The sequence below is a fragment of the Podarcis tiliguerta genome, assembly GCF_965153285.1.
Source record: "Podarcis tiliguerta genome assembly, chromosome: 4".
Classification (NCBI taxonomy): Eukaryota; Metazoa; Chordata; class Lepidosauria; order Squamata; family Lacertidae; genus Podarcis; species Podarcis tiliguerta.
In genome coordinates, this window is record NC_139537.1 from 5,825,628 (window position 1) to 5,849,365 (window position 23,738).

Genomic DNA, 23,738 nt, shown 5'->3' on the forward strand with positions numbered 1-23,738 from the left:
AAGGTTTTAATAAAAAATAATCTTTATTAAATATTTTTCCAGATGAAATACATTGTTGCCGAGAGATTTGCATGGGGAAATCTTTTCGATTCCGCAATAATAAGGGGCAGTGGGGTGAGGGAGGCCAGGGCCACATCCACACCATTTCATGCGCTATGAAGCCGCTTTAAACACTCATGGCTTATTCCCCCAAAGAATCTGGGAGCTCTAGTTCGAAAAGGATGCAGAGAGTTGTTAGGAGACCCCCTGTTCCCCTCCAAGAGCTACAATTCCCAGAGTTCCCTGGCAAAAAGGGAACTCTACCCCTACCCCTGACGCTAACCCTAACTCTAACCCTAACACTAACCCTTAACCTTTAACTAGAGCTACAATTCCCAGAGTTCCCTGGCAAGAAGGGAACCCCAACCCTACTCCCTAACCAGAGCTAAAATTCCCAGAATTCCCTGACAAGAAGGGAACCCTACTCCTACCCCCTAACCAGAGCTACAATTTCCAGAGTTCCCTGAAAAGAAGGGAACCCAACCCCTGACACTAACCCTTAACCCTTAACTAGAGCTACAATTCCCAGAGTTCCCTGGCAAAAAGGGAACCCTACCCCTACCCCTGACGCTAACTCTAACTCTAACGCTAACCCTTAACCCTTAACTAGAGCTACAATTCCCAAAGTTCCCTGACAAGAAGGGAACCCTAACCCTACACATTAACCCTTAACCCGAGCTACATTTCCCAAAGTTCCCTGACAAGAAGGGAACCCTAACCCTAACCCTAACCCTAACCCAACTCAACCCTACCCCTACCCTACTCCTACTCCTACTCCTACTCTTACTCCTAAGCCTAACCCGCCTAACAACTCTCTGTCCCCTTAACCACCTACAGTTCCCAGAATCCCTGAGGGGAAGCCATTCCTGTTCAAAGTGTCTTCATAGCACTTCCAATGGACGGTGCGCCTAATGTGGCCTAATGTTTCCTCCCTCTTTTTCTTCCCTCTCCCCACTGCCCCATCACTTGCAATGCAGCAGATGTCCGCCTGCAGTCTCCCTTCAAAGCTCCTTCTCTCAGGTACAGCCACGGCCTTGTCCATTGCTCACTGCCAGTATTTCGCATTCATTTCTCCGATGTAAATAGGGATGTCCTGTGGTTCTCTTCATGATTTTGGACTTGGGGAAAAGCTCACCAGCTCCGGACATCCCTGTAAGGCAAAGGCAAACAGGTGAGTGGGATGGCCCCCATCCAACAGCGTCCCCCCAGACTCCTCCTCTGTTTGGCTGCCTGTTAACAAACAAGGCTTCCAAACCACTTTGCATCCATCTCAGCCAGCGTAGCCTCACGGCATCCACTAGCCTGAACGCAAACTCTTCCAACAACCACCCACCATCTGCAGCCTTGCCAGGTCCATTGCCAGACATCAACCAGCTTCAGAGCTGAATATCAGTCACTTTCAAGTAGTGATCCCACCAGCAAGTAAACTTCTTCTTGCTCCACAGCATCCCAGCACCGGGCGATTGCCTCCTTCCGCTTGCCAGCTTGCTGCCACGGGGCAGGAGACCACCAGGGCTGAGTGCCACCGAACTGCCCATTTCTCTCTGGGGAGGGCAACTGCCGAGGCTTGCGCCTTGGCCCACATTTATACCCGCTCAGCTGCCAAATGCTTTTGTGGCATCACAGTCAACCAACAGACAATGGCAGCAGCTGGGGAGGCATCACCATCACCCCCTCAGCAATGGGGGGTGCAGCTCAGCAGCCACCACCACCCCCCACACGTTGTGCCCATATCTGTGAAGGCCACACTGGAAACCCAAGGCGGCAGGAGGGGACATTTTTCAGCCCAGGGGCTGCATTTACCTCCACACAACACTAGTCAAATGCACAAGCCTTATCTTTGCACAGGAAGCTGTGCAAGGAATGACATGCAGAGATAAAGTTAGCATCTCAGTAAAAAAGCACCTTTTCACCAATCGGTCAATCAATCAATCAATCAATCAATCATTTATTGTATTTGACTAAAAGCCATTACAGATCCAGTTACAAAAAGCATCAAACCCTATGACCCAAACTATAGCTCCCAGATTCGTTTGCTCTTCTGATATCTGGGCACTCCTTTTCCAGCTTCTCATAGTCTGCATTCAGCGCATAGAACTGAAAGAGGGCAGCACGGTTAAGCGTTATCTCCAGCTTGGACTACTACCATGCGCTCTACGTGGGGCTACCATTGAAGGTGACTTGGACGCTACAACCTTTGCCGCAGTGGGGGAAAGGATCTCTAATCATTCAACTTTAATGGGCTTAAAAGCAATTTTGCAGAAAGAACCACGTCAATGACATAAACTCAGGGATCTATCCTGCTTATTCAGTCAGAGTTTAGAAGATTGAACTGGAGAGGAGAATGAAGAATCATAGAAGGAACCCAAGGGTCATCTAGTCCAACCCCAAATGCTGCGATCACACACACCAGGACTTCCAAAGCTGAAGCATATTATTCCACCCACCAAATGGCCATTATTATTATTATTAGCCCATCTTCCGAGAATTTCAGGGATGGGGCTGATGGGAGTTGGAGTCCCAACAATCTCTGCTGGACACCAGGATTCCCATTCCTGGCCTATAGGATAACCAGCATCATAACCCTAGTTAAGTATTTCCTACCATACCTTGTACTGGTCGTTGGGTCACAGCTTGTTCCAAGGCTCTGGGTTGCTCTTTTTGTCCCAGCCAGGCAGAGAAACGTGACAAGAGGCAGACAGCAAGGAGTACATCTTTGTAAGAAGAAGAAAAACATACAGCATAAAGCGTAACGCTCTGTCCAACTGTTGGCACGTGGTTCTCACCAAATTTAACAATCATGGCCTCCTCAGTGACACTTCTTTTGTAATGTGGGATGTAAAAAAAGTCCACCGTACCCCAAGTATTTGTAAAAGCCCTTTAAAGCCAGTTAACACACAGTTGCATAAATCCAAGGGCAGCTTCTCCCTGCCTTGCACCAGAGACAGCAGCAAGTTGGTGAGGCAGTGCTGGACAGAACTCGATGCTGGCGACCCAATCCTACACTTTTCCCATGACAGGCCCCTGCTAGACTTTGTTCTTTCTGCTCAGACAGCTCATTGGCTTTACTCTCTTCCCAAATACCCTTTTAGCTATGCTGTACCGCTCATTGCAATGCCTTGGATACAACTTGGCTGAGGAATGGCAATGCTTATATGGTTGGTTTTCTTACTCTAACGCTAAGAAGCTGACGCTAATGTTTTACTGTGGTTTTATAATTTCATAGAATCATAGAATCATAGAGTTGGAAGAGACCACAAGGGCCATCGAGTCCAACCCCCTGCCAAGCAGGAAACACCATCAGAGCACTCCTGACATATGGTTGTCAAGCCTCTGCTTAAAGACCTCCAAAGAAGGAGACTCCACCACACTCCTTGGCAGCAAATTCCACTGTCGAACAGCTCTTACTGTCAGGAAGTTCTTCCTAATGTAATTTGTTTTATAACTATTATTATTATTCTACCTCTGGAGCACAGCAAGCCATATTTTATCCAGGTGGTGCTTTAAGATGCAACACTTAAAGAAGTGGCGAAAGGTCTGCCCCCAAGGAGCTTGGAAGGGTGCTTATCAGGCTGGCCCAGCCAGGCCACCAGTCCCTGCCACTGGGTCCCCAGACACTCTTCAGTGGCAGTGTCGCTTCTGAAAAGAAGCCAAGCTCACTCCCATCCACTCAGGCCACGGATCCCTGTGGCTAATTCTGAGTTGCGTAAAGTAGTGGGCAGCTGCCACGGATGGGAGTCCAGCTGAGGTCCCATTCAAAAGCACTGCCTCACATCCATCAGTGAAGGACACCCAGGGGCCACTGGGAGGCGGGGAGCACGTGACGTCGTTTTGCGGGGATGGCAGTTGTCAGCACCATGCCAAGGGCTGATCCTGCCCTGAGGGGTGGCACTTACCTGACATCAGGGTTGCGAAGAGCAAGGCGCATGGTGCACAGGCCGGTCCCTGCGATTCCAATAAAGACGAACGGAGGAATCAGCTGTGATAAACAGAACGTTTTGAGATCAAAAGCCGAAGTTGAAAGCCGGAATAAGTCGGGAGAGGTCAACTACGAATGACACCAGATTCAGGTGGAAGGCCACGTTGATCTGTCATAGTCATAATAAATAACAAGATGAAAAAATATTTTTTAATAATTCCAGTGGCACCTTAAAGATCAACTCAATATAAGTTTTCAAGGTATGAGCTTTCGTGTGTAATACACATTTCGTCAGATACTTCAGCCTTATAACTGTTATGGCAGTTGGTTCCACAGGGAAGGGCAAGGGATTCTTAAAGGGATAGATGACCAAAATTAGCTTCTAACTGCATTCTATACAAGATCTTAAGGTAGCTGTCTTATTGCAGAAGAATTTTAGAAATACACTTCAAAGAGAAGTTGCTAAATTACAACTCATTACCAAACTAAAAACTATGGAGAGACCTGCTCTGAATGGAGATACAGTGGTGCCTCGCAAGACGAAAACAATCCGTTCCGCGAGTCTCTTCGTCTTGCGGTTTTTTCCGTCTTGCGAAGCAAGCCCATTAGCGGATTAGCGCTATTAGCGCTATTAGCGGTTTAGCGGCTATTAGCGGCTATTAAAGGCTTAAGGGATTAGCAGATTAGCTGCTAAAAGGCTATTAGCGGCTATTAAAGGCTTAAGGGATTAGCGGATTAGCTGCTAAAAGGCTATTAGCGGCTTAGATCAGCTGATAAGCGGCTTAGATCAGCTGTTAAGCGGCTTAGCGATCAGCTGTTAAGCGGCTTAGGGGCTTGGGAAAAAGGGAGGAGGGGGGGGAACCCCAGGAATCGCAAGACATTTTCGTCTTGCGAAGCAAGCCCATAGCAAATTCGTTTTGCGAAGCACCTCCAAAACGGAAAACCCTTTCGTCTAGCGGGTTTTCCGTCTTGCGAGGCATTTGTCTTGCGGTGCACCACTGTATTGGATTCATGTCCCATTGTACATACTAAAGCTAAATACCTGGAATTATTTAAAAAGATCTTTTCATCTTTCATCTTGTTATTTATTCCGAATGACACCGGGAAGTCTGCCGTGGAGGGGTGCAGAACATTATATCCCAAGAGTATCTCTCGTTGCCCCTTTCATAGCTTCAGCAAGCTTGGCTCCAAAGCGGCCGTCAGTCGCGGCTCCCGGTCTCTTAGTGCAGCCTCCTCCAGCTAGCACTGAGATGGTTTTTTGGCCTTCATTCTCTTCCTTTTTCCCATCATCTTTCACCAGAAAGCCAAGCCTCCAGTAAAACAACACTTTTCCCTCTCACCTCACACACCTCGGCAAACCCCTGTTTTGCACAGACGTGAGAACCTTCTTAAATACGTAGATGCCCGGCCATTGTTTTATTTTGGCTTGCATTCAGCTAGCTTGACCAGGCTTCTTTGAATAAGCTGGCTAGGTTCTGTAGCTTGCATTTTCCCTTACTATCCCAAATATTAGCTACCATATTTTTTGCTCCATAAGATGCACTTTTTTCTTCCTAAAAAGTAAGGGGAAATGTCTGTGCTTCTTATGGAGAGAATGTGTTGTCCCTGGAGCTGAATTGCCCAGGGCCGAAAAGCAGATTGTTAAGTTGTGGGTGAACATATCAGACAACACAGCGATTCTTCAAACAGCTCTTGTTTATTCACAGGCCAGAACAGAACTGAACTGAAGGGTTCAGCCAGCCTGCTTATATAGAGCTCCACTACAAAGCAACTGTAACAACTTTCTGTAACTATCCAATTACTGAACGTCACTTTCAATCCCTTATTTGCATATGTGGACCTGAACTATCTACAGTATCCCCCTGGTGGCCCAGGATGAGAACTTCAGTACATAACACAGATCATGCTTTTTCTTCTTTTTTCTTTTTTTGAAAGAGGGAAGGGGGTGTTGAAAGGAAGCCACTGATCACAAGGGATCGGAAGCGAGATAAGGGAGGCTAGCAATAAAGGAGGCTGCCTGGGAGGGGGGAGGTAAAGACAGCAAACTTGCAGGGAGAGGTGACAGGAAGACGAAAGCAATGAGGAGAGAAACTAGAAGAAAAGGAGGAGCAAAAAACTGCTCCAGCTAAGGAAAAGGCAGGAAGGCAAGCAAGAGGGAAGGAGTGTTGAAAGGAAGCAGCTGATCAGTGGGATTGGGAGGGAGATAAGGGACCCTAGCTGAGGTTGCCTGGGAGGGGGGAGGTAAAAGCCCATGGATCCTCAGGATTTTTACATTGGGTCACCCGAGATTCACCATCAGGTCACATAGCATGTCCATGGCTACAGCCTGCACCAAAAAAATCACGCATCCACTGTTTCCAGGGGCTGCAGTGGTGCAAAAATGTGGTCACAAAGCACGGATCCACGTGGATCCTCAGGATTTTTGCATTGGGTCACCCCAAATTCACCATCAGATCACATGTCTGTGGCCACAGCATCAACCACAAAAATCATACATCCACTGTTTCGTTCAGAAATTTTTTTTTCTTGTTTTCCTCCTCTAAAAACTTGGTGCGTCTTATGGTCAGGTGCATCTTATGGAGCGAAAAATACGGTAGATTCTGACATTCATGAATTTATTTATAACTATGTGAAGGAACACCTCTTCCCGTGTACCAACTCCCCTCTGCTGTGTTGTCCTGAGGCCTTAGGCTGAATGATGCCCCCACTGTCAGAAGCACAGTAAAACCGCTTTGAGGTTTGGGGTTTTTGTTTCGTTTTGTTTTTTTAAATCAAGGATTATATAAATTCTTTTAAACAAACAAATAAATAAATAAAATCTAGGGCCTTCTCAGTTGTGGCACCAAACTGTGGGACTGGCCAGCTAGCTCTCTGCCTACCGTTAGAAAATAAATAAATAAATAAATCGGTATTTATATTTATGTATTGCCCAGTCGCAAAATATCCAAAATGTGTTTACAGCAATATAGAAAAACATTCAAAGCAGTGCAGAAAAATCTGCAAAATAGCTGGGTACTGGGGGGGGAATGGTTCAAGCCACTGTTGCATAGGCTTGGGGGCATAAATAAGTCTTGATGAAGCTTTTGACATGTGAAAGTCAAAAGCGAGGAAGCATCAGGAAGCCGCAAAGAGATGGATCTTGTCCTTTGAGGTCCCTGGAAATTTAATTCAGAACCAGAGATTGTCTTTTAAAGTCCAACTGGAGTGGACTGTTGATCTGAACTGGACGGATGCTGTCTATCTATCTATCTGATACTTAAAGTTGGTGTGTGACACACTATGCATTATAAACAGGAAAAGTGAACCAAATAGGGAGCTGGCCTGAGAAAGTGTTTTATATACAGGGTATATAGAGTACACATTTTCCACTGGGCCTCTTTTAAGAGACTTGCCCTGTGTGTGTGTGTGTATATATGTGTGTGTGTGTGTGTGTGTGTGTGTGTGTACACACACACACACACACACACACACACAAAATATCTAGTGATGTATGGAAGTGAGAGCTGGACCCTAAAGAAGGCTGATCGCCGAAGAATTGATGCTTTTGAATTATGGTGTTGGAGGAGACTCTGGAGAGTCCCATGGACTGCAAGAAGATCAAACCTCTCCATTCTGAAGGAAATTAGCCCTGAGTGCTCACTGGAAGGACAGATCCTGAAGCTGAGGCTCCAAGACTTTGGCCACCTCATGAGAAGAGAAGACTCTCTGGAAAAGACCCTGATGCTGGGAAAGATGGAGGGCACAAGGAGAAGGGGGCGGCAGAGGACGAGATGGTGGGACAGTGTTCTCGAAGCTACCAGCATGAGTTTGACCAAACTGCGGGAGGCAGTGGAAGACAGGAGTGCCTGGTGTGAATAACAATAAATTCAGAATTCAAAAATCAATTTGGGGGGAAAGGTAAAAGATGCCTGCTTCTTGGGAGAAAAGCAATGACAAACCTAGACAGCATCTTAAAAAGCAGAGACATCATCACCTTGCCAACAAAGATTCGTATAGTTAAAGCTATGGTTTTCCCCGCAGTGATGTATGGAAGTGAGAGCTGGACCATAAAGAAGGCTGATCGCCGAAGAATGGATGCTTTTGAATTCTGGTGCTGGAGGAGACTCTTGAGAGTCCCATGGACTGCAAGAAGATCAAACTGATCCATTTTGAAGGAAATCAGCCCTGAGTGCTCACTGGAAGGACAGATCCTAAAGCTGAGGCTCCAATACTTTGGCCGCCTCATGAGAAGAGAAGACTCCCTGGAAAAGACCCTGATGTTGGGAAAGATGGAGGGCACAAGGAGACGACAGAGGGCGAGATGGTTGCACAGTGTTCTCGAAGCTCCCAGCATGAGTTTGACCAAACTGCGGGAGGCAGTGGAAGACAGGTGTGCCTGGCGTGCTCTGGTCCAGGGGGTCACGAAGAGTTGGACACGACTAAACAACAACACATAAAATCAGAAACTAGGACAGCTTCTGTAAATCAGGGACGTCCCAGGCAAAAAGAGAGCCTTGGAAGGTCTGAGATGGGTCTGAGTTTGAGACTTTATATCACACACACACATACGTGCGCTATATAAAAACGTTTTTGTAAATATGTGAGTGTTTTATCTGCATACCCCGTTACACAACACAGAGAGATCCGTCTCTGTATTCTCTCCCTCAGTGATATGCGAGACACACGTTATATGCACCCTTTTCGTGTAAATATGCGTATGTCTAGACACAGAGACACGCGTGTTTCCAGTCACTTTATTTGCGTTCATTGACAACGTGCAGCCGTGTAACGTGAGGGGAAAACAGGGGCGAAAAGCGAACGACGCCTGCGAGGGCTGAGGCGGTGGGGGGAGGGGGCCGCGGTGTCACTTATGAAGCAGGAGGAGGAGCCTCCTTCCCGGCCCGCTCCTCTGACTGGGCGCGGCCGACCCACCCTCGCCCGCCTATTGGGTGTGGGGGATGAAGTGGGCGGGGCTCCCGCGGCGGCCGAGGCAGGCGCGGGCCTTTTCCTAACCGTCGTCCGCGGCGCGCGCATTAACGGACTACCCTCCCCCGCCGCCACCATCACAAACAAGCAGCAGCGGAGGCGGAGGCTGGCGGTGGAGGGGCTCATGAATATGGAGGAGGTGGGCGTGGCCGACGCGGGGGCTCCTTTCCCTCCCCTCACGCCGTGAGAAAATGGCGGCGGCGGCGGCAGCAGCAGCATCGGCGGCGGCGGCGCTCGGCGTCCGGGCCGCGGGGTCTCCGCCGCCGCCTCCGCTCCTGCGACGGGGCCGGGGCCGGAGGAGGCGGCGCCAGGGCGGGCCTGAGGAGAAAGAGGCGGAGGGCGGCGGGCCCCGGTGCGCCTGCGGGCCGCGGCGCTGCCCGCCTCAGGGCCCCGGCCGCCCGTTTTGCCGCAGCCGCCTCGGCAGCTTCGCCTCGGTTCGGGCCCCGTCGGAAGGGGAGACGCCGCCGCCGCCGCCTCCTCCTCCGCCACCGCCCGCCCAGGCAGAGCGAGGTGCGGCGCCCGCCCGTGCGCGACACGTATCGTGTGAATGGGTTACGTGTGCGTGTGAGAGAGAGTAGGAAATGCACGCGACTCCTTGACGTTGGCTGGGCGCGGGCGCGTGCCTGTTCGCGTTTCTGCCTACGTGGGCAGCGGAGCCTCAGGGTGTGTGTGGTTTTTGGACAGGCGCCCCAGTTGCCAGCGAAGCACGTCGGGATGCGCCCAGGCGCGGCGCGCGTGTGTGAATGGGTAAATTTCACGGGAGCGGGCGTAGGCGCCTGGGTTTGCGGGCAGGTGGCTGTTGTTGTTTGTTAATTAAATTTGCATTCGTCGATCTCGGGGCAGTTCGCAACATGAAAACACAAGATGCAAACTCGAAATTCCGTGGGCCTGTGTCACGCGGGGAGAGCAGCTCTGCGTGGGGCTTCGCCCGAGAACGCAGTTTATTTCTAGCTAAATGGACACAGGCTTGAGATGCGTGTGGTGGCTGCGGTGGTTGTTTTGCAATGCCTTCAGAGCAAATGAGAGAGCCGGATGATGCGTGTTGGCCCACCTTTCAGGTGACCCCAAAGACCCGTGTTTTCCACCTGCTTTTAACCACTCTCTGCGAGTCTTGCTGAAATCGATTCCTTCAAGCTTTATTTCCAGAAATAATTGGTTAAATACCCAGAAATAATTGATCGCTTTCTTAAACCTTAATACCCAGAGTTACAAAATGCAAGTTGGCTCCCAAAAAAGAATGGTTTTAAGGAATTTGCTAACCACAACATTGGTGTGTGTGTGTGTGTGTGTGTGTTTGTTTGTTTGTTTGAAAACATCAGCCGTGTGCTGGAGGTCCATGTTTTATACATCTTTGGTGCACTTGAAGGAGGAGTGTAACAAGCACATGTATTGTGCAGTCAGTTGCAATTGGCTGTGCTCTTTTGTGTTTGCGTTCTTATCTTGTGCATTGTCCTCACCCCTTGGCACAGTTGGCATCTGTCTGAAGTGTATCTTGTGAAGTGAAGGAGTCCTGTGTGTGTATTTCTTCTCGCAGGGGCAGGTCATTCAGGGGAGCAGTCTCTAGACAGGCCCCGTCCAATTTTCTTTCTTTCTTGCCTTTATATCCCACTTTCTCTCCCAAGGTGCTCAAGGTGTATTCTTCCTCCCCATCCCCCCCCCCCACAACAACCCTGTGAGGTAGGTTAGGCTTAGAACTAGCCCAAGGTCACCCTAGGACAGCGGTTCTCAACCTGTGGGTCCCCAGATGTTGTTGGACTACAACTCTCATCATCCCTGAGCCTTGTTAGCTCAGGGTGATGGGAGTTGTAGTCCAACAACATCTGGGGACCCACAGGTTGAGAAAGGCTGCCCTAGGAGTTTCATGGTTGAGCTGGGATTTGAGCCCTGGCCTCCTAGCTCCTAGTCTCTAACCACTACACCACACGGGTTGATCATCCGTTGGCTATGGGGCATGGGCAGTGTGTGTGCATTGACAACCAGCGCACAGGACTTCGGGCGTGTTATTGTGAGGCTTTTCAAGTGCGTGTTAACCAGAGGTACCAAACAGTACAGCCTTTGTGGGTCTCTAGTGCCTGATTGCTGGGTGTGTGAGGCTTGCTTTGAGTCAGGTGTTGAGAGGAGGGGTGGACAGAGGAGAATGTAGCATTGAAAGCCCAATAAATGTATTGTGTTGTACATTTGGGCCACAGACCACTTCATCAGTGTACAGTCATACCTCGGGTTGAAGTAGCTTCGGGTTGAGCGGTTTCAGATTGCGCTCTGCGGCGACCCGGAAGTAACGGAACACATTACTTCCGGGTTTCGCCGCATGCGCAGACGGTCAAGATGACATCACGCGCATGCGCAGAAGTGGCGAATCGTGACGTGCAGATGTGGGTTGCGTTCGCTTCAGGATGCGAACAGGGCTCCAGAACGGATCCTGTTCACATCCAGAGGTACCACTGTAAAGAGAAATGGGATGCGTTTGGTGTGTGAGTTAATGAGTGCTTGGGTGTGATAGTCATGCACATTGGGATAAGGCGTATACATCACTAATTGTTTGTGGAGCACAGTGTTATTAGAACAATATGACACTTAGTAAGTGAGGTGATGTTCCTAAGAACAAGAGGTCGGCTGTGTAATGATGCATATACAAAATATGTTTCTAAGTCTGCTAATTTCCTGTTCTTGGTTACTGATGGAACGATGGCCACTCCTTGAATCACTTACATGGATTACAGTTGTACACAAACATAAGATGATTCTTTTTTTTAGTCACTCTGCCTGTGTATTTGAAAACAACTAACACTAACACAACTAACACAATTAATCCAAAATATATTTCACATGGTATAAAGCAGGGCTTTGTGTATGTGTGTTTGAGAGTTTTATCATGGAGTGTGAATTTGCACCTTTTAAACATGCTCTGGAGATGAGTTTAGTTTTGCTTCTTGTGTTGGTCATATATTTCTTGACTTTGTGGGTAGATGTATTGAATGTTCTGGACATAGAGTTAAATCATAGAATGGTAGGGTTGGAAGGGACCACAAGGGTCATCTAGTTCAACCCCCTGCAATGTTGGGATCTTTTGCCCAACATGGGCTTTGAACCCACAATCCTGGGATTAAGAGTCTCGTGCTCTACCTACTGAGCTACAAAATGTATGCTGGACACATAATGCTGCCGAAAAGAAGATGATTGGTGAATTGAGATAGTGATAGTATGGGGAAAGATTTTCCTGTGTATACAGGGATTGGCCCTGTTCCTTCTCTGGTCAAAGGTGCAAGGGTCACTTGGACTTACTGTTATTCTCCAATTCCTACCGCCTTCGGCAAGGTTGTTACTGTCCTAAAGCAGGGGATTTGATGGGTTTTAACAACCATCACTACCTTGGGCGCCGAATTGGATGTCATGAGTAAATTCAGTTTTGTGCCATTTTTCTTTACTTGTCTGAGCTGGATCTCCACTAACCAGATTACCTTCATTTTGTCTGACCTGTGTCCAGGGCTGAACCCTTCTTTTTTCTTTCTTGTTATTGAGAGAGCGTTCCTTGTGCAACAGGTCCCTAGATTCCAGTGTGCCATAAAACTTTGTGTTCTCTATGCTGAAAACCTTTTCATCTCCAAAAGCACTTCAGTGCCACTAATTTTATCGGCTCCCCCCCATAAATTGACAGTTTCTGGTTGTTCTGGTCTGCTGTACAACTACAGAAAAGAATGAATAGCTTAGTGTTGGATGGAAAGTCTGGGTTAGGTGTAGTTTAACAGGTTTTCTGAAAACTGCTTTTTGAAATTGACTATTCAGTTCAGGAGAATTCCTCAGATAATGCTGTGTTGAGCTTTGGCCTGCAAGTTGCACTTTTGCCACTCCTTGATGTCACCTGAGGGGGACACAAAGAGTTAAGGTGGAGTCTTGTGAATCTTCAGATCTCAACCGTTGGCTTTCTTTCTTTCTTTGAACAGAAGTCACGGGTTGATTCTTGAGCACACAAAATAGGGGTTGTAATTGCGGGGGGGGGGGGGGAGTGCACAGCAACATTCCGCTGTTGGTTTGATCTTGGGAAATTGCAAATGAAACAAATTAATTTATTTTCTGTTATCATATGTACCAGGTTACATTTGTTTGCAATATCCAGCTCTTCTATCTAAATTGGATTATCAGAATGGCAAAAGTGTTCTATGTCAAGATTGTGTATGGCATGGTTTCAGGTTAACTAAACGCAGTAAACTGTCACAAACATATTAAGAAATAGTTTATTCAAAGTCAGTTTTTCTTCCCTAGCTTTAAGCATCTAGGCACTGACCAAACTCTGACCTGTTAAACTTCAGAGAGGGTCTTCTGCTTCTAGGCCCTGCCCTGCCTGTCATTAAACTTCCTCAAATAGGAAACTGGATTTTGTTTTGTTAATCTAGGAAATTCTGTCTAGTCTTGAGCAACAGTTCTGATTTCATGCAAGCCAATGTTGGGTCACTTCAGAGCAACGTCTGCCCATGGGGACATACTGTTTTGTCTTAGGGGAACCTTGCACGAGTACACAAAGTTGCTAGATCTGTCTCTCCATACACACACTTCTTCTTTGGTGATCACTCGTAGCCAAGTGAGATTGTCTTCCATAAACACAGTTTTAAAAATGAGTCTGTAAGTGACTGTGGAGGCCAATTCTGGATCCACATGTCCTTCCATAGTGGGGACATTGGTTTCCGGGCGGGAGTTGATCACGGTGTGGATTTGCCATGCCTTCCTACTAGCATGTTTCTCCTTTGCGTCCTGAGTTCGAGTGTCTTCAAAGCCTATGACACCTTTGTTTGGTAAAGGCTGTTCTCCAACTGGAGCGCTTGCAGGCCAGTGTTTCCCAGTTGTCAGTGTTTATACTACATTTTTTAGATTTGCCTTGAGACAGTCTTTAAACCTCTTTTGTTGACCACCAGCATTACGCTTTCCATTTTTAAGTTCGGAATGGAGTACAGTCATACCTCGGGTTGAATGCGCTCCGGGTTGAGCGCGTTTGAGTTGCGCTCTGCGGCAACCCAGAAGTAACGGAGCGTGTTACTTCCGGGTTTCACCGCTTGCACATGCACAGATGCTCAAAATGACGTCATGTGGATGAGCAGAAGCGGCGAAAAGCGACGCGAGTGTGCGCAGATGTGCTGTCGCTAGTTACGTTTCCTTCTAGATGCTAACGGGGCTCCGGAAAGGATCCTGTTCGTATCTAGAGGTACCACTGTAGTTGCTTTGGAAGACGATCAGGCATCCACACAACATGACCAGTCCAACGAAGTTGATGTTGAAGAATCATTGCTTCAACACGGGTGCTAAACCATTAAATGATTTTTTTCTAAAATAAATAAAAAATCCACGTGTTGTGAGGCTTCCCTGGTCCCCGGCAGATAAATTTTGCTCACTGCAGCTGACTGGCTGTGTAGCTTTGTGCATGCCTGTGTTATGGGTGCTGCTGGTGTGGGAATCTTGGTGTGTGTGCACACGCATGCTCCTCCCCCGTAGATTTATCGTGGCCTTGTGCCGAGAAAGCCAAACTATCCTGTCTGGAAAGTAAAAGATGAATTTTGCCACTAGAAAGGACTATTGAGAGGAAGACGTGGTTCCCTTTAAGCATTTCCACTCTGTTATACAATCATGCTCCCTTTCAAGTGATAGGGAAATTCAGGACAGGCTTCCTTTGTATAAAGGAGAGCACATTTAGAGACTCTGACTTTCTGGCAAATCCTGACTTTTCAAATGTTTGTTAGGGAAAGAATTGACATAAGTCCCTTAACGCATGTATGCAGTCTGTGATAATGTACATTCAATGCTGGATGCAGGCACCTTTTTCGGGTGCTGTACATGGGTGGCGCTGTGGGTTAAACCACAGAGCCTAGGGCTTGCAGATCAGAAGGTTGGCGGTTCGAATCCCCGCAACGGGGTGAGCTCCCGTTGCTCGGTCCCAGCTCCTTCCAACCTAGCAGTTCGAAAGCACGTCAAAGTGCAGGTAGATAAATAGGTACCGCTCCGGCGGGAAGGTAAACGGCGTTTCCGTGCGCTGCTCTGGTTCGCCAGAAGCGGCTTAGTCATGCTGGCCACATGACCCGGAAGCTGTACGCCGGCTCCCTCGGCCAATAAAGCGAGATGAGCGCCGCAACCCCAGAGTTGGTCACGACTGGACCCAATGGTCAGGAGTCCCTTTACCTTTACCTTACACATGTCACCCCCATGTTATCTAGGGCTGGGCAATATGTTGATAAATCATCCAAAACCAGTTTGAAGTTCATATTGGGTTAATGGCTTCCTAATTTTTGACCTGGCAGTATATTGCAAATGGGTGTTTGTAGTCCAAGCTGATGCCTAGAAGATGGGACAGTGACAGAGGCACACGGTACATTTTTGATTTTTGCTTCTTGCACTCATGTCCACACACTTAACGTTTGAAAATAAACATGCCCACGTGATACTGAAATGGGTCCTGTGTTTTGTAACTTAAAAGTGGAAAGTTTTCTTAAAGCTAGCTGGTGGTACTGTGTGGGCACAAATTGTGGACTGACTAACCTGTCCCTTTTCAGCTTCTTATCAGTGACTTAGATTTGTTTTGCGATAGTCTCTTCTTTGCAAACATGATGAGATAAAATTGGATGGCTTTATGGATGACTTGGTCTTGAATTCCTTTGTAGAAAATCTCTGGTTCCAGAGAGTGACTTGCCTGGGCATGTGTTTAGCCAAAGTGGGTGTGGTTTTTAAAGTTGCTGTTGAGCTTTTTACTAGAGATGGCATAGGAGGTAGTGCAACATTTTGCTCTCCAGCTGCAGGACATCTATGTGCGCGAACCCTGCTTAGTTTCACTCAAGTTGCATAGGTAGGCTGACATTGTTGTACTTGATTTTTTAAAAAAGTTTTGAGAGGCTAGGGGCTGCTTTTTGGATCGTTATTTTAGCATGCAGTTGCCAAGTGGATTCATCATCTTGTGGTGAGCCCCAGTATGAGGAAAAAAACACATTTCTGATATAGTAATAAGAATAACCATGCTTAGCTGCATTTCTGTAGCATTTCTGTGAATGCTCAAAACGCTAAACAACTCCCCCACCCCTCTTTCTGCCTGCAGATTTTATATTCAGAGCACCCATCACGTTAAGCAAGCCTGGAGAGCTGCATGAGGAATACAAAAGCCAGCTACGAAAGGTAAGACAGTTGCGTTCTGTGATAAATTATTGCAGCCATATCATCAAGACCAGGATGGGCAATTGGTGGCCCTCCAGAAGTTTCTGGAGTCCACCACCCATCTTCCCCGACACTTTGGACCTTCTGGTGGGGCTTAGTGGGAGTTGGGAGTCCAACAACATCTGGAGGGCCAGATGTGCCCTGCCCCTGTTCTAGGTCTATGGCTGTTAAAGTTTAAAGCAGTCACTGCTACATGTGCCGAGTGTGTATCTGTCTCCAGTATAGAGCCGGTGTTTATTTTGTGCTCATCCTTTTGTAGGACTGACAGATATTCTTGGGGGCTGATAGGATCCATACCCTATTTTTAATAAGCATTTTGCATTCAGGGGTGTTAAGGCATGCCATAGATTTCTGTTGTCTTCTCTTTCTAAATGTCAGATCAATTATCTATCTATCCATTTATTTACATCAAATTTATACACATCTCTGTAAATGTGAATCTGGGCAGAATTTTACTACTGAAGGCAACTTAAAGTATGTTAATTGTTGTTCTCTTCCTTGACTAAGGAGGTTTGCTTGGGCACAGCTGAGAACTTCTGTTTCATTTTGTTGGAATCTTTCTCAGCCGTGGTAGAGGATGAGAGAAAGAGATTAGGTGGAGCAAAGGAGATAACTGCGCAATGTTTTCCATGCTTTCTGCAAATTATTATTGCAAGAGCTCCCAACCCTTGTAGACCTGTGGAATGTTGAGAGTGTGCCAGAGCTGTACACCTCAGTTTCTCTTCTTGCCTTGCCACTCCCAGTGCTGTCATGACGCACACATGTTGATCCAAGTCATGGATCTTTGTGGGTCTTGCAAGATTTTTACATGGGGTGCCAACAAAATGACAGTACGCACCCATGGACGTGTTTGAGGGAATCCCTTGTAAAAATCACACAAATTGTATCATGTTTTTAATATTCGGTTGGGAGCCACCCAGAGTGGCTGGGGAAATGGGTGGGGTATAAATAATAAATTATCATTATTATAAATTCAAGTTGCTTTGTTTTATTTCGACGGGATTCTACATTTGCCAGGCCCATGGAAAAGCAAGGAGGACACATGCCTGCAGGGTGCTGTGTGTGCCTGCGTTGTGCAAGTGCTTTGTCTTTTGTGGGGAGGAAGACATTGTGCAAACCAGGCTTGATTGATCCCCACACCCATACTCATTCCTCGTTATCGCTCTGCTCATTACCCTCACCTCTTCCATCATTCTTTTTCCATCTCCATTTCTCCTTTTGCCCCTACCACCTCCTCTTTAAAACTATTTTCACTGGGTGGTTGGACACACTGCAAAGCAGTGCCCTAGCTACCCACCATTTTAATTTTCTCCAGAGGGACTCTAGGCCCCATGTATTTTCCTTGGTAAAGCACCCAGTTGCCCAGTAGAAATAGTTTTTAGTTTTTAATCCTCCGTGAAGAGCCTTCTGGGTGATTCATTCAAAACTGCAGGATTGTAAATAAGATAGCACAGTTGCCTACTGGCCGCCGGGGGGGGGGGGAATAGAAATGTTATGCATGCAGTATCATAGAGGTGAAATACTGAATTCCTCATACAGATCTTGTAGTTTTAAAGCCTGCAGCAGCAGAAGCCTGGTGACTTTAGGAAAGGGAAGCTGGGAATTGCATATCCTACACAGCTTCCCTGTTGAAACTGCACTAAGATTTTCTTCATGCTGTAGAAGCATTTCTGGCAATAGTTCTAATGATTTCCTTTACAGCAATCGAGGAGAAAATGTTTTCAAGAAGTGTTTCTGGGGCTCTGACTCTGCCACGTGTGCAGTTGGGAGACAGCTTTTTGTCCACTTCCTGTTTGGCTTGCTGGCCCTGCTCTTTTTCTTCAGACACACTGGCAGAACTTAGATGTGCTTCCTCTCAATGTTTAAACACCTTTTCTGAACTTTAAACTGCGCCCAAAGGAAGCAGATTCCTAAATCTATGCTCAGGTGGGACATATAGATTGTCCAGTGCCTAAATTCAGTAGTTACTGCCATGTCTTGGGATTTAGTCCTGTGCTGCACCTGATCTTTTCACTATAATTTTTGCATAATAGATAGGAAAATAGGACTCAGACCTTTGCTCTATCTTGCTCAATATTGTCGACACTGACCGGCCGTCTCTCTCCAGGGTTTCAGACAAGACATTTTCAGCTCTACCTGAGATGTCAGGGATTGGTCCTGGGACTTTTCTGCATGACGAAGAGCTGCCGCTCCAGTCTTCCCCATAATAACTGCCTTATTTTTTATTTATTTTTTAAAAAGCAGGACCTTGCAACACCAAAAATAAGTAATTATATTTCTAAAATGGCTACCCTGAGCCAACTTAGGTCCTCTTATGGGTCCCCCTGCCTTGAGTGGTGACCACAATAGGGGCCTTTTGATTGTGGGACCTGGATTCTGAAACGTTCTTCTCAGAGAGGCCTACATGATGCAGAGTCTGAGACCTATCTTCATTTGTTTCCACCTTTTAGCGTTTTCAGGTTTTAATGATGTGCTTTATCTGGATTTAATGTTGCCGTTGTTCAGCTGTTTTATTGTATTTCTATAGAATGCTTCGTTGTTAAGTTACATTAACTTCTTTGGAAGGTTTTGCCTTAAAATCAGTGTAAAAGTCACTTCTCCAGGCTAAAGACAGCCAGGTCTTTCCATCATTTGTCATACAGTTTGGTTACCAGTCTCCTCACTATCCTGGTCACCCGTCTTGGGACACACTGCAATTGGTCAATGTCTCTCTCTAACTGTGGCACCCAGATGTAGCCGCAGTAATAAAACAGCTGCATTTTTAAAAAAGAGCAGCAGCCAAAGCAAGATTAAACCAGGACATGAATTCTCATTTGCTTCTAGTTGAGGGATGAAAAACTGCAAGAAGAGAGAACCTCTGATGATTTTATTCACAAGCTGATTGTTGAGGACACTACTGATGCAGGGAAAAGAAAAACAGAAGATCAGAAGAAAGAGGAGTCCTTAATGGTCAAAATGACCCAAGAACGTGTAAGTAACTGGGGGTTGTGCTATGTTGCTTTGTCTCTCCACCACTACCAAAAAGAGTTGTATACTTACCTGCCATAGCCAGGATAGCCTGGAGTCATCAGAAATTGAACCTTTTGTGGGCAAAACATGTGCAGTGCCCCCCCTCCAAAATACTACAATTTAGTTACAGTAGGGTTACCAGATGTCCTCGGAATTGCAAATCTGTCCCCGGGAAACGTGGCAGTGGCAGCCCAGAGCCAGCCAGAGCCAACTGCGCTACCAGGCTGACTCTGGGCTGCTGAATGCCACTGCCAAAGGAGAACCGGGGACGTCCGGCGGTAAACATATCCTGCCTCCTTCCCTCTTTGTTTTGACTGATCGGGGGAGGCTCAGGAGTCACGGGCGGGCGGCCGTTGCCCAGTTTTTAAAAAACTCTGCGCATTTATGTTTCACAGGGTGCGAAAGAAGGGCTTTGCGCCTTTATACAATATGCGCGTGTGCTTGGGCCCAGGGTCTTTTGCCTCGCCATCCCCACTACTGATTCCCTGTTGTTACTCAGCTTCCAAAAAAAAAAAAAAAGGGGGTCCCTGGATTCATTGAAAAAAATCTGGTAACCATAAGTTACTGTCCATATGGTGGATGTAGGATAAAAAAAATACTGCTTTTAATGCAGAAGCCAATAATTTGGGTGTTCCTCCTAGAAATATCTTGCAGACACTAGGGACTATGTCACGTGATGATGGCACACTGTCTTCGCCTGGGACTTTATTGTCAGGTTCATGGCCACACCAAATTCAGTGCAGAATTGAAGGGGGAACTTTTGAAGAAGAAGAAGAGTTTGGATTTGATATCCCGCCTTTCACTCCCCTTCAGGAGTCTCAAAGCGGCTAACTTTCTCCTTTCCCTTCCTCCCCCACAACAAACACTCTGTGGGGTGAGTGGGGCTGAGAGACTTCAGAGAAGTGTGACTGGCCCAAGGTCACCCAGCAGCTGCATGTGGAGGAGCGGAGACGCGAACCCGGTTCCCCAGATTACAAGACTACCGCTCTTAACCACTACACCACACTGGCTCTCACTGGCTTTTGAGACCTTGTTTCCTCTGGAAAGTCTTGCCGTAGGAAGCCACAGATTTTGTTGTTCAGCTGTGTGAACCAACACAGGACAAAGATTCCCACGAATATGAACTGCAGGGATTGAAAGTGCTGAGTGGGCTCCTCCTCCCTAGCTATAACTACATGAATGTGCAGACAAAATGCTGAATGGGATGGGAGAAGGGGCATCTAACTCAGGAGGTCAGCAACCTAAGGCCCATGGGCCACCAGGGCCCACGGGGGTTGCTTAACCGGCCCCTGAGCCGCCCCCGAACCGAGCTGCCTGCTTGGCGAGTCCCCGCGCACTGCGCTAAACTGGCACAGCGCGGTGCGGGGACTTGCTTCCGTGGCGCCAAAAATCGTGTCTGTGCAAATGCCGGAAATTGCGGGCGCTCTCTCACACGCAATCCGCCTCATGGAGGGATCTCCGCTGGAGTGAACTGGCCCAGGTGGGGTAAACCTTGCCGACCCCTGATTTAACTAGATGACAAGAAGAAGAGGAAGAAGAGTTTGGATTTGATATCCCGCCTTTCACTCCCTTTAAGGAGTCTCAAAGCGGCTAACATTCTCCTTTCCCTTCCTCCCCCACAACAAACACTCTGTGAGGTGAGTGGGGCTGAGAGACTTCAGAGAAGTGTGACTAGCCCAAGGTCACCCAGCAGCTGCATGTGGAGGAGCGGAGACGCGAACCCAGTTCCCCAGATTACAAGACTACCGCTCTTAACCACTACACCACGCTGGCTCTCACAACCCTGACCTTAAAGCTTTGCTCAAAAGAAAGCCAAGTTGAGTTCAGTAGGACTCGCTTTCAGACATGTGTATCAAGAGGAACAGAGTAATCTCCCATGGGCTGTTGATGAGCTAAGGATTTTAGGACTCAGGCATAGAAACTGGATTGGCTAGTATCCCTTTCCCTCTGTAATTCCCCGGTGACTGGCATTCAGAGGCATACTCCCTGCGATGTTGGATATAAATCTAGCCATCATGACTATTAGTCGTGGATAGCCATAGCTGCCATATTACAATGGTACCTTAGGTTCCAAACTCCGCTAACCCGGAAGTAGTACCTCGGGTTGAGAGCTTTGCCCCAGGATGAGAACGGAAATCGCGCGGCAGCGAGAGGCCCCATTAGCGAAAGTGCGCCTCAGGTTAAGAACGGACCTCCGGAACGAATTAAGTTTGTAACCCAAGGTACCACTGTATTTTAGTCCCTTAACTCTGAAACCATGTGGCTATATACTGGTCAGGATTTTACTGTTGAGTTTTTTTACATCTTAAGACTTTGCAGTGATGAGCATGTAGAAATATTTTTGACAATGATGTAAATCACCTTCAGACATGGAGGCAGTATCCCTTTGCATTCCAGCCTCTGGGGAAGAATAGCAGGAGAAAGAGCCATTTGCCTCTGTGTCATGCTTTCGGGCTTCCCAGGGGCATCTAATTCGCCACCAAGGGAAGCAGGATGCTTGACAAGATGGGCCTTGATCTGATCCAGCAGAAACGCTCTTCTTTTGTTCTTCTACTGTTGTCTCAAATTTGGTTACAGCCAACAAATCCCGCTCTGCTCAGTGTGTACTTCAAACGTAACTGCTCTGTGGAGTGGAGGCTCAAAACACTGTTGGAAGAAGCAGTGAATTGCCAGAGTGAGGCTGTTTGTGGTCCATTGTATGCCACATTGGTACTTTTTGTGAGTTGGCGGTTTAAAATATTGTTATAAATAAGGAAAGTGCCAACTAATCTTTCCTTGATTCCTTCAGTTTCCTGAACGCCTCTCTGATTCCGAGAATGAGGAGCCATTCCAGGGCAAATCTGCACATCGGTCAGCTTTTGTCTCCAAGGGAAGCACCTACTCAATAGCATTGGTGGCAGGGTAAGTCCTTGGTCACACTCTGGGTTGTCTTCAGGGGAAAGTTCCAGCTAAGACAGTGGAGGTAGGTGGGGCAGGGAATATTAGGAGAGTGAGCAGATGACTCTGGACTGTGTTATAGCGGCTCAGAATTTGTTCCTGGAATAAACTACAAATTAGAAACCACTTCGAAATTGTGTGCACATTTAGGCAGATGTGTTACAGGGACTGGGGCACAATGGATCCAAACTACAAGAAAGAAGATTCCACCTAAACATTAGGAAGAACTTCCTGACAGTAAGAGCTGTTCGACAGTGGAATTTGCTGCCAAGGAGTGTGGTGGAGCCTCCTTCTTTGGAGGTCTTTAAGCAGAGGCTTGACAACCATATGTCAGGAGTGCTCTGATGGTGTTTCCTGCTTGGCAGGGGGTTGGACTCGATGGCCCTTGTGGTCTCTTCCAACTCTATGATATGATGATTCTATTCTATGATTCTAAGTTGTGACTCCTGGTTTTTGTGGGGGGGCAGTGTGGCGTGAAGGGGCAATTTAGCTGGATTTTTTTTTTTTTGCCTGCTTTGCAATCTTCTTGGCAATCATGTGGACCAGAAATGCTGAACAATTGGAGCTCCTCTCTATAAAGATTTCACAGCCCCTTCATGTTCTGGGTGAGGCAGCTCTCTGTAGGTCATGGGCCATTAGTAAAAATAAATGGTTTTATACCATATCTGAAGTATCCTTATTACTAATGGGTTCACAACATTTAAAATAAAGCTCAGTCCATTAGAAGCAATAAAACTAAAACTGGTGAAATATGATTTCTAGATAGAGGGCCTGTGGCTGAACCAGAACAGTACCTTGTTCAATACAAGTAAGTCTACCCGCATATATACTGTGGGTCTGTGCCTCTACCTTCCCCCAGGTGAGACGAAGAGGAAGGTATTGCACAAAGATCAAACTGGTGTTTAATGATAGCGTTATGTAGGCATTGTGTTAATTTATTGTGCTTTTCCCACTAAACTTTTGTTTTCTTTACATTTTTTCAGAAGCTTGAGCTCCAAGGTAGAAAGGAGCCAGAGTTGCAACGATACCCTTCGAGAAAGATCCAAAAGCAGGCAAAGATCAGCTCCAGTCAGAACAAAGGTGATGATGTTTTTGAAAATGGTGGCTATCGTGTTGGGTTCCACTGCCTCTAAATGTCCTGAGCTATATTGCAAAAAGTCTTTGATTTGACCGGGGGCTGCTGCATCTGCTGGCTTTCTGTAATACTGAATGTGTGTGTCTTGATAGATTACTTTACTACCGCAGAGGGTCCTGTGGGTGCTTCCATGTGGCAGTTTGTTGTTGACTCAAGCCAAAGACCCACCTACCTTGGCACCCTCTTTTTGCAGAGGTGTCCATAAGACACCCCCAGGCAGGGTCTGAGTGCAATAGCGCTCTCCCTACTTGCAAATTCCAGAAGCTGGGTTTCAGAGGCGTTTCAGAGGCTTTTACTGCCACCTATCAACCAGTGGGAGCCTCTTCCTCTCTGAATTTGTCCCTTGAAGCCACCTGTAGTTTGGGACATCGGTACATCATTTGGGAGTGAATGCCATAGCTTTAACTATGCACTGTGTGAATAAGAACTTTCTTCTTTCTATTCTGAATCTTCCATCATCTAGCTTCATCAAATAACCTTGGGTTCTTACTATTGTACTGCACTATTCTGTCTCTGTCCCCTTTGCCTTCACCATCCATAATCATTATA

General features: G+C 47.1%; 2 protein-coding genes across 7 annotated transcripts in view; one reads left to right on the forward strand and one right to left on the reverse strand.

Annotated features, from left to right (window-relative positions):
• Positions 1-9,056, reverse strand: LOC310675825 (uncharacterized protein). 6 transcript variants are annotated; one of them, XM_083436952.1, is made up of 6 exons: positions 8,559-9,056; positions 3,936-4,018; positions 2,649-2,753; positions 647-1,189; positions 544-615; positions 1-353 (listed from the first exon to the last, which is right to left on the reverse strand). In XM_083436952.1, exons 1-4 carry the CDS (start codon positions 8,703-8,705, stop codon positions 1,171-1,173), a joined length of 354 nt encoding a protein of 117 aa, XP_083293078.1. In that variant the 5' UTR covers positions 8,706-9,056; the 3' UTR covers positions 1-353; positions 544-615; positions 647-1,170. The 6 variants fall into 6 exon arrangements, with proteins under 6 accessions (XP_083293078.1, XP_083293074.1, XP_083293073.1 ...); XM_083436948.1 differs by lacking the exon at positions 544-615 and having other exon boundaries at positions 1-483; positions 700-1,189; XM_083436947.1 differs by having other exon boundaries at positions 1-483; positions 615-1,189.
• RNF169 (ring finger protein 169) overlaps positions 8,896-23,738 on the forward strand; it is a gene marked incomplete at its 5' end in the record, with an annotated part of 22,076 nt that continues 7,233 nt past the window's right edge. The window contains 6 exons of the mRNA XM_083439012.1: positions 8,896-8,900; positions 9,063-9,433; positions 15,993-16,069; positions 18,932-19,078; positions 21,906-22,018; positions 23,038-23,134. Of these exons, the coding sequence (XP_083295138.1) occupies positions 8,896-8,900; positions 9,063-9,433; positions 15,993-16,069; positions 18,932-19,078; positions 21,906-22,018; positions 23,038-23,134 (810 nt within the window). The remainder of the gene's footprint in view (positions 8,901-9,062; positions 9,434-15,992; positions 16,070-18,931; positions 19,079-21,905; positions 22,019-23,037; positions 23,135-23,738) is intronic.

Bases quoted from the DNA above. Each gene is read 5' to 3' on its own strand.
- LOC310675825 (XM_083436948.1), bottom strand. From the start codon at position 8,705: ATGAACGCAAATAAAGTGACTGGAAACACGCGTGTCTCTGTGTCTAGA. The intron at 4,019-8,558 runs GTATGCAGATAA...TGTTTATCACAG, and splicing joins TCTCTGTGTTGTGTAACGGG to CTGATTCCTCCGTTCGTCTT. The intron at 2,754-3,935 runs GTAAGTGCCACC...CTTCTTACAAAG, and splicing joins CTTCGCAACCCTGATGTCAG to ATGTACTCCTTGCTGTCTGC.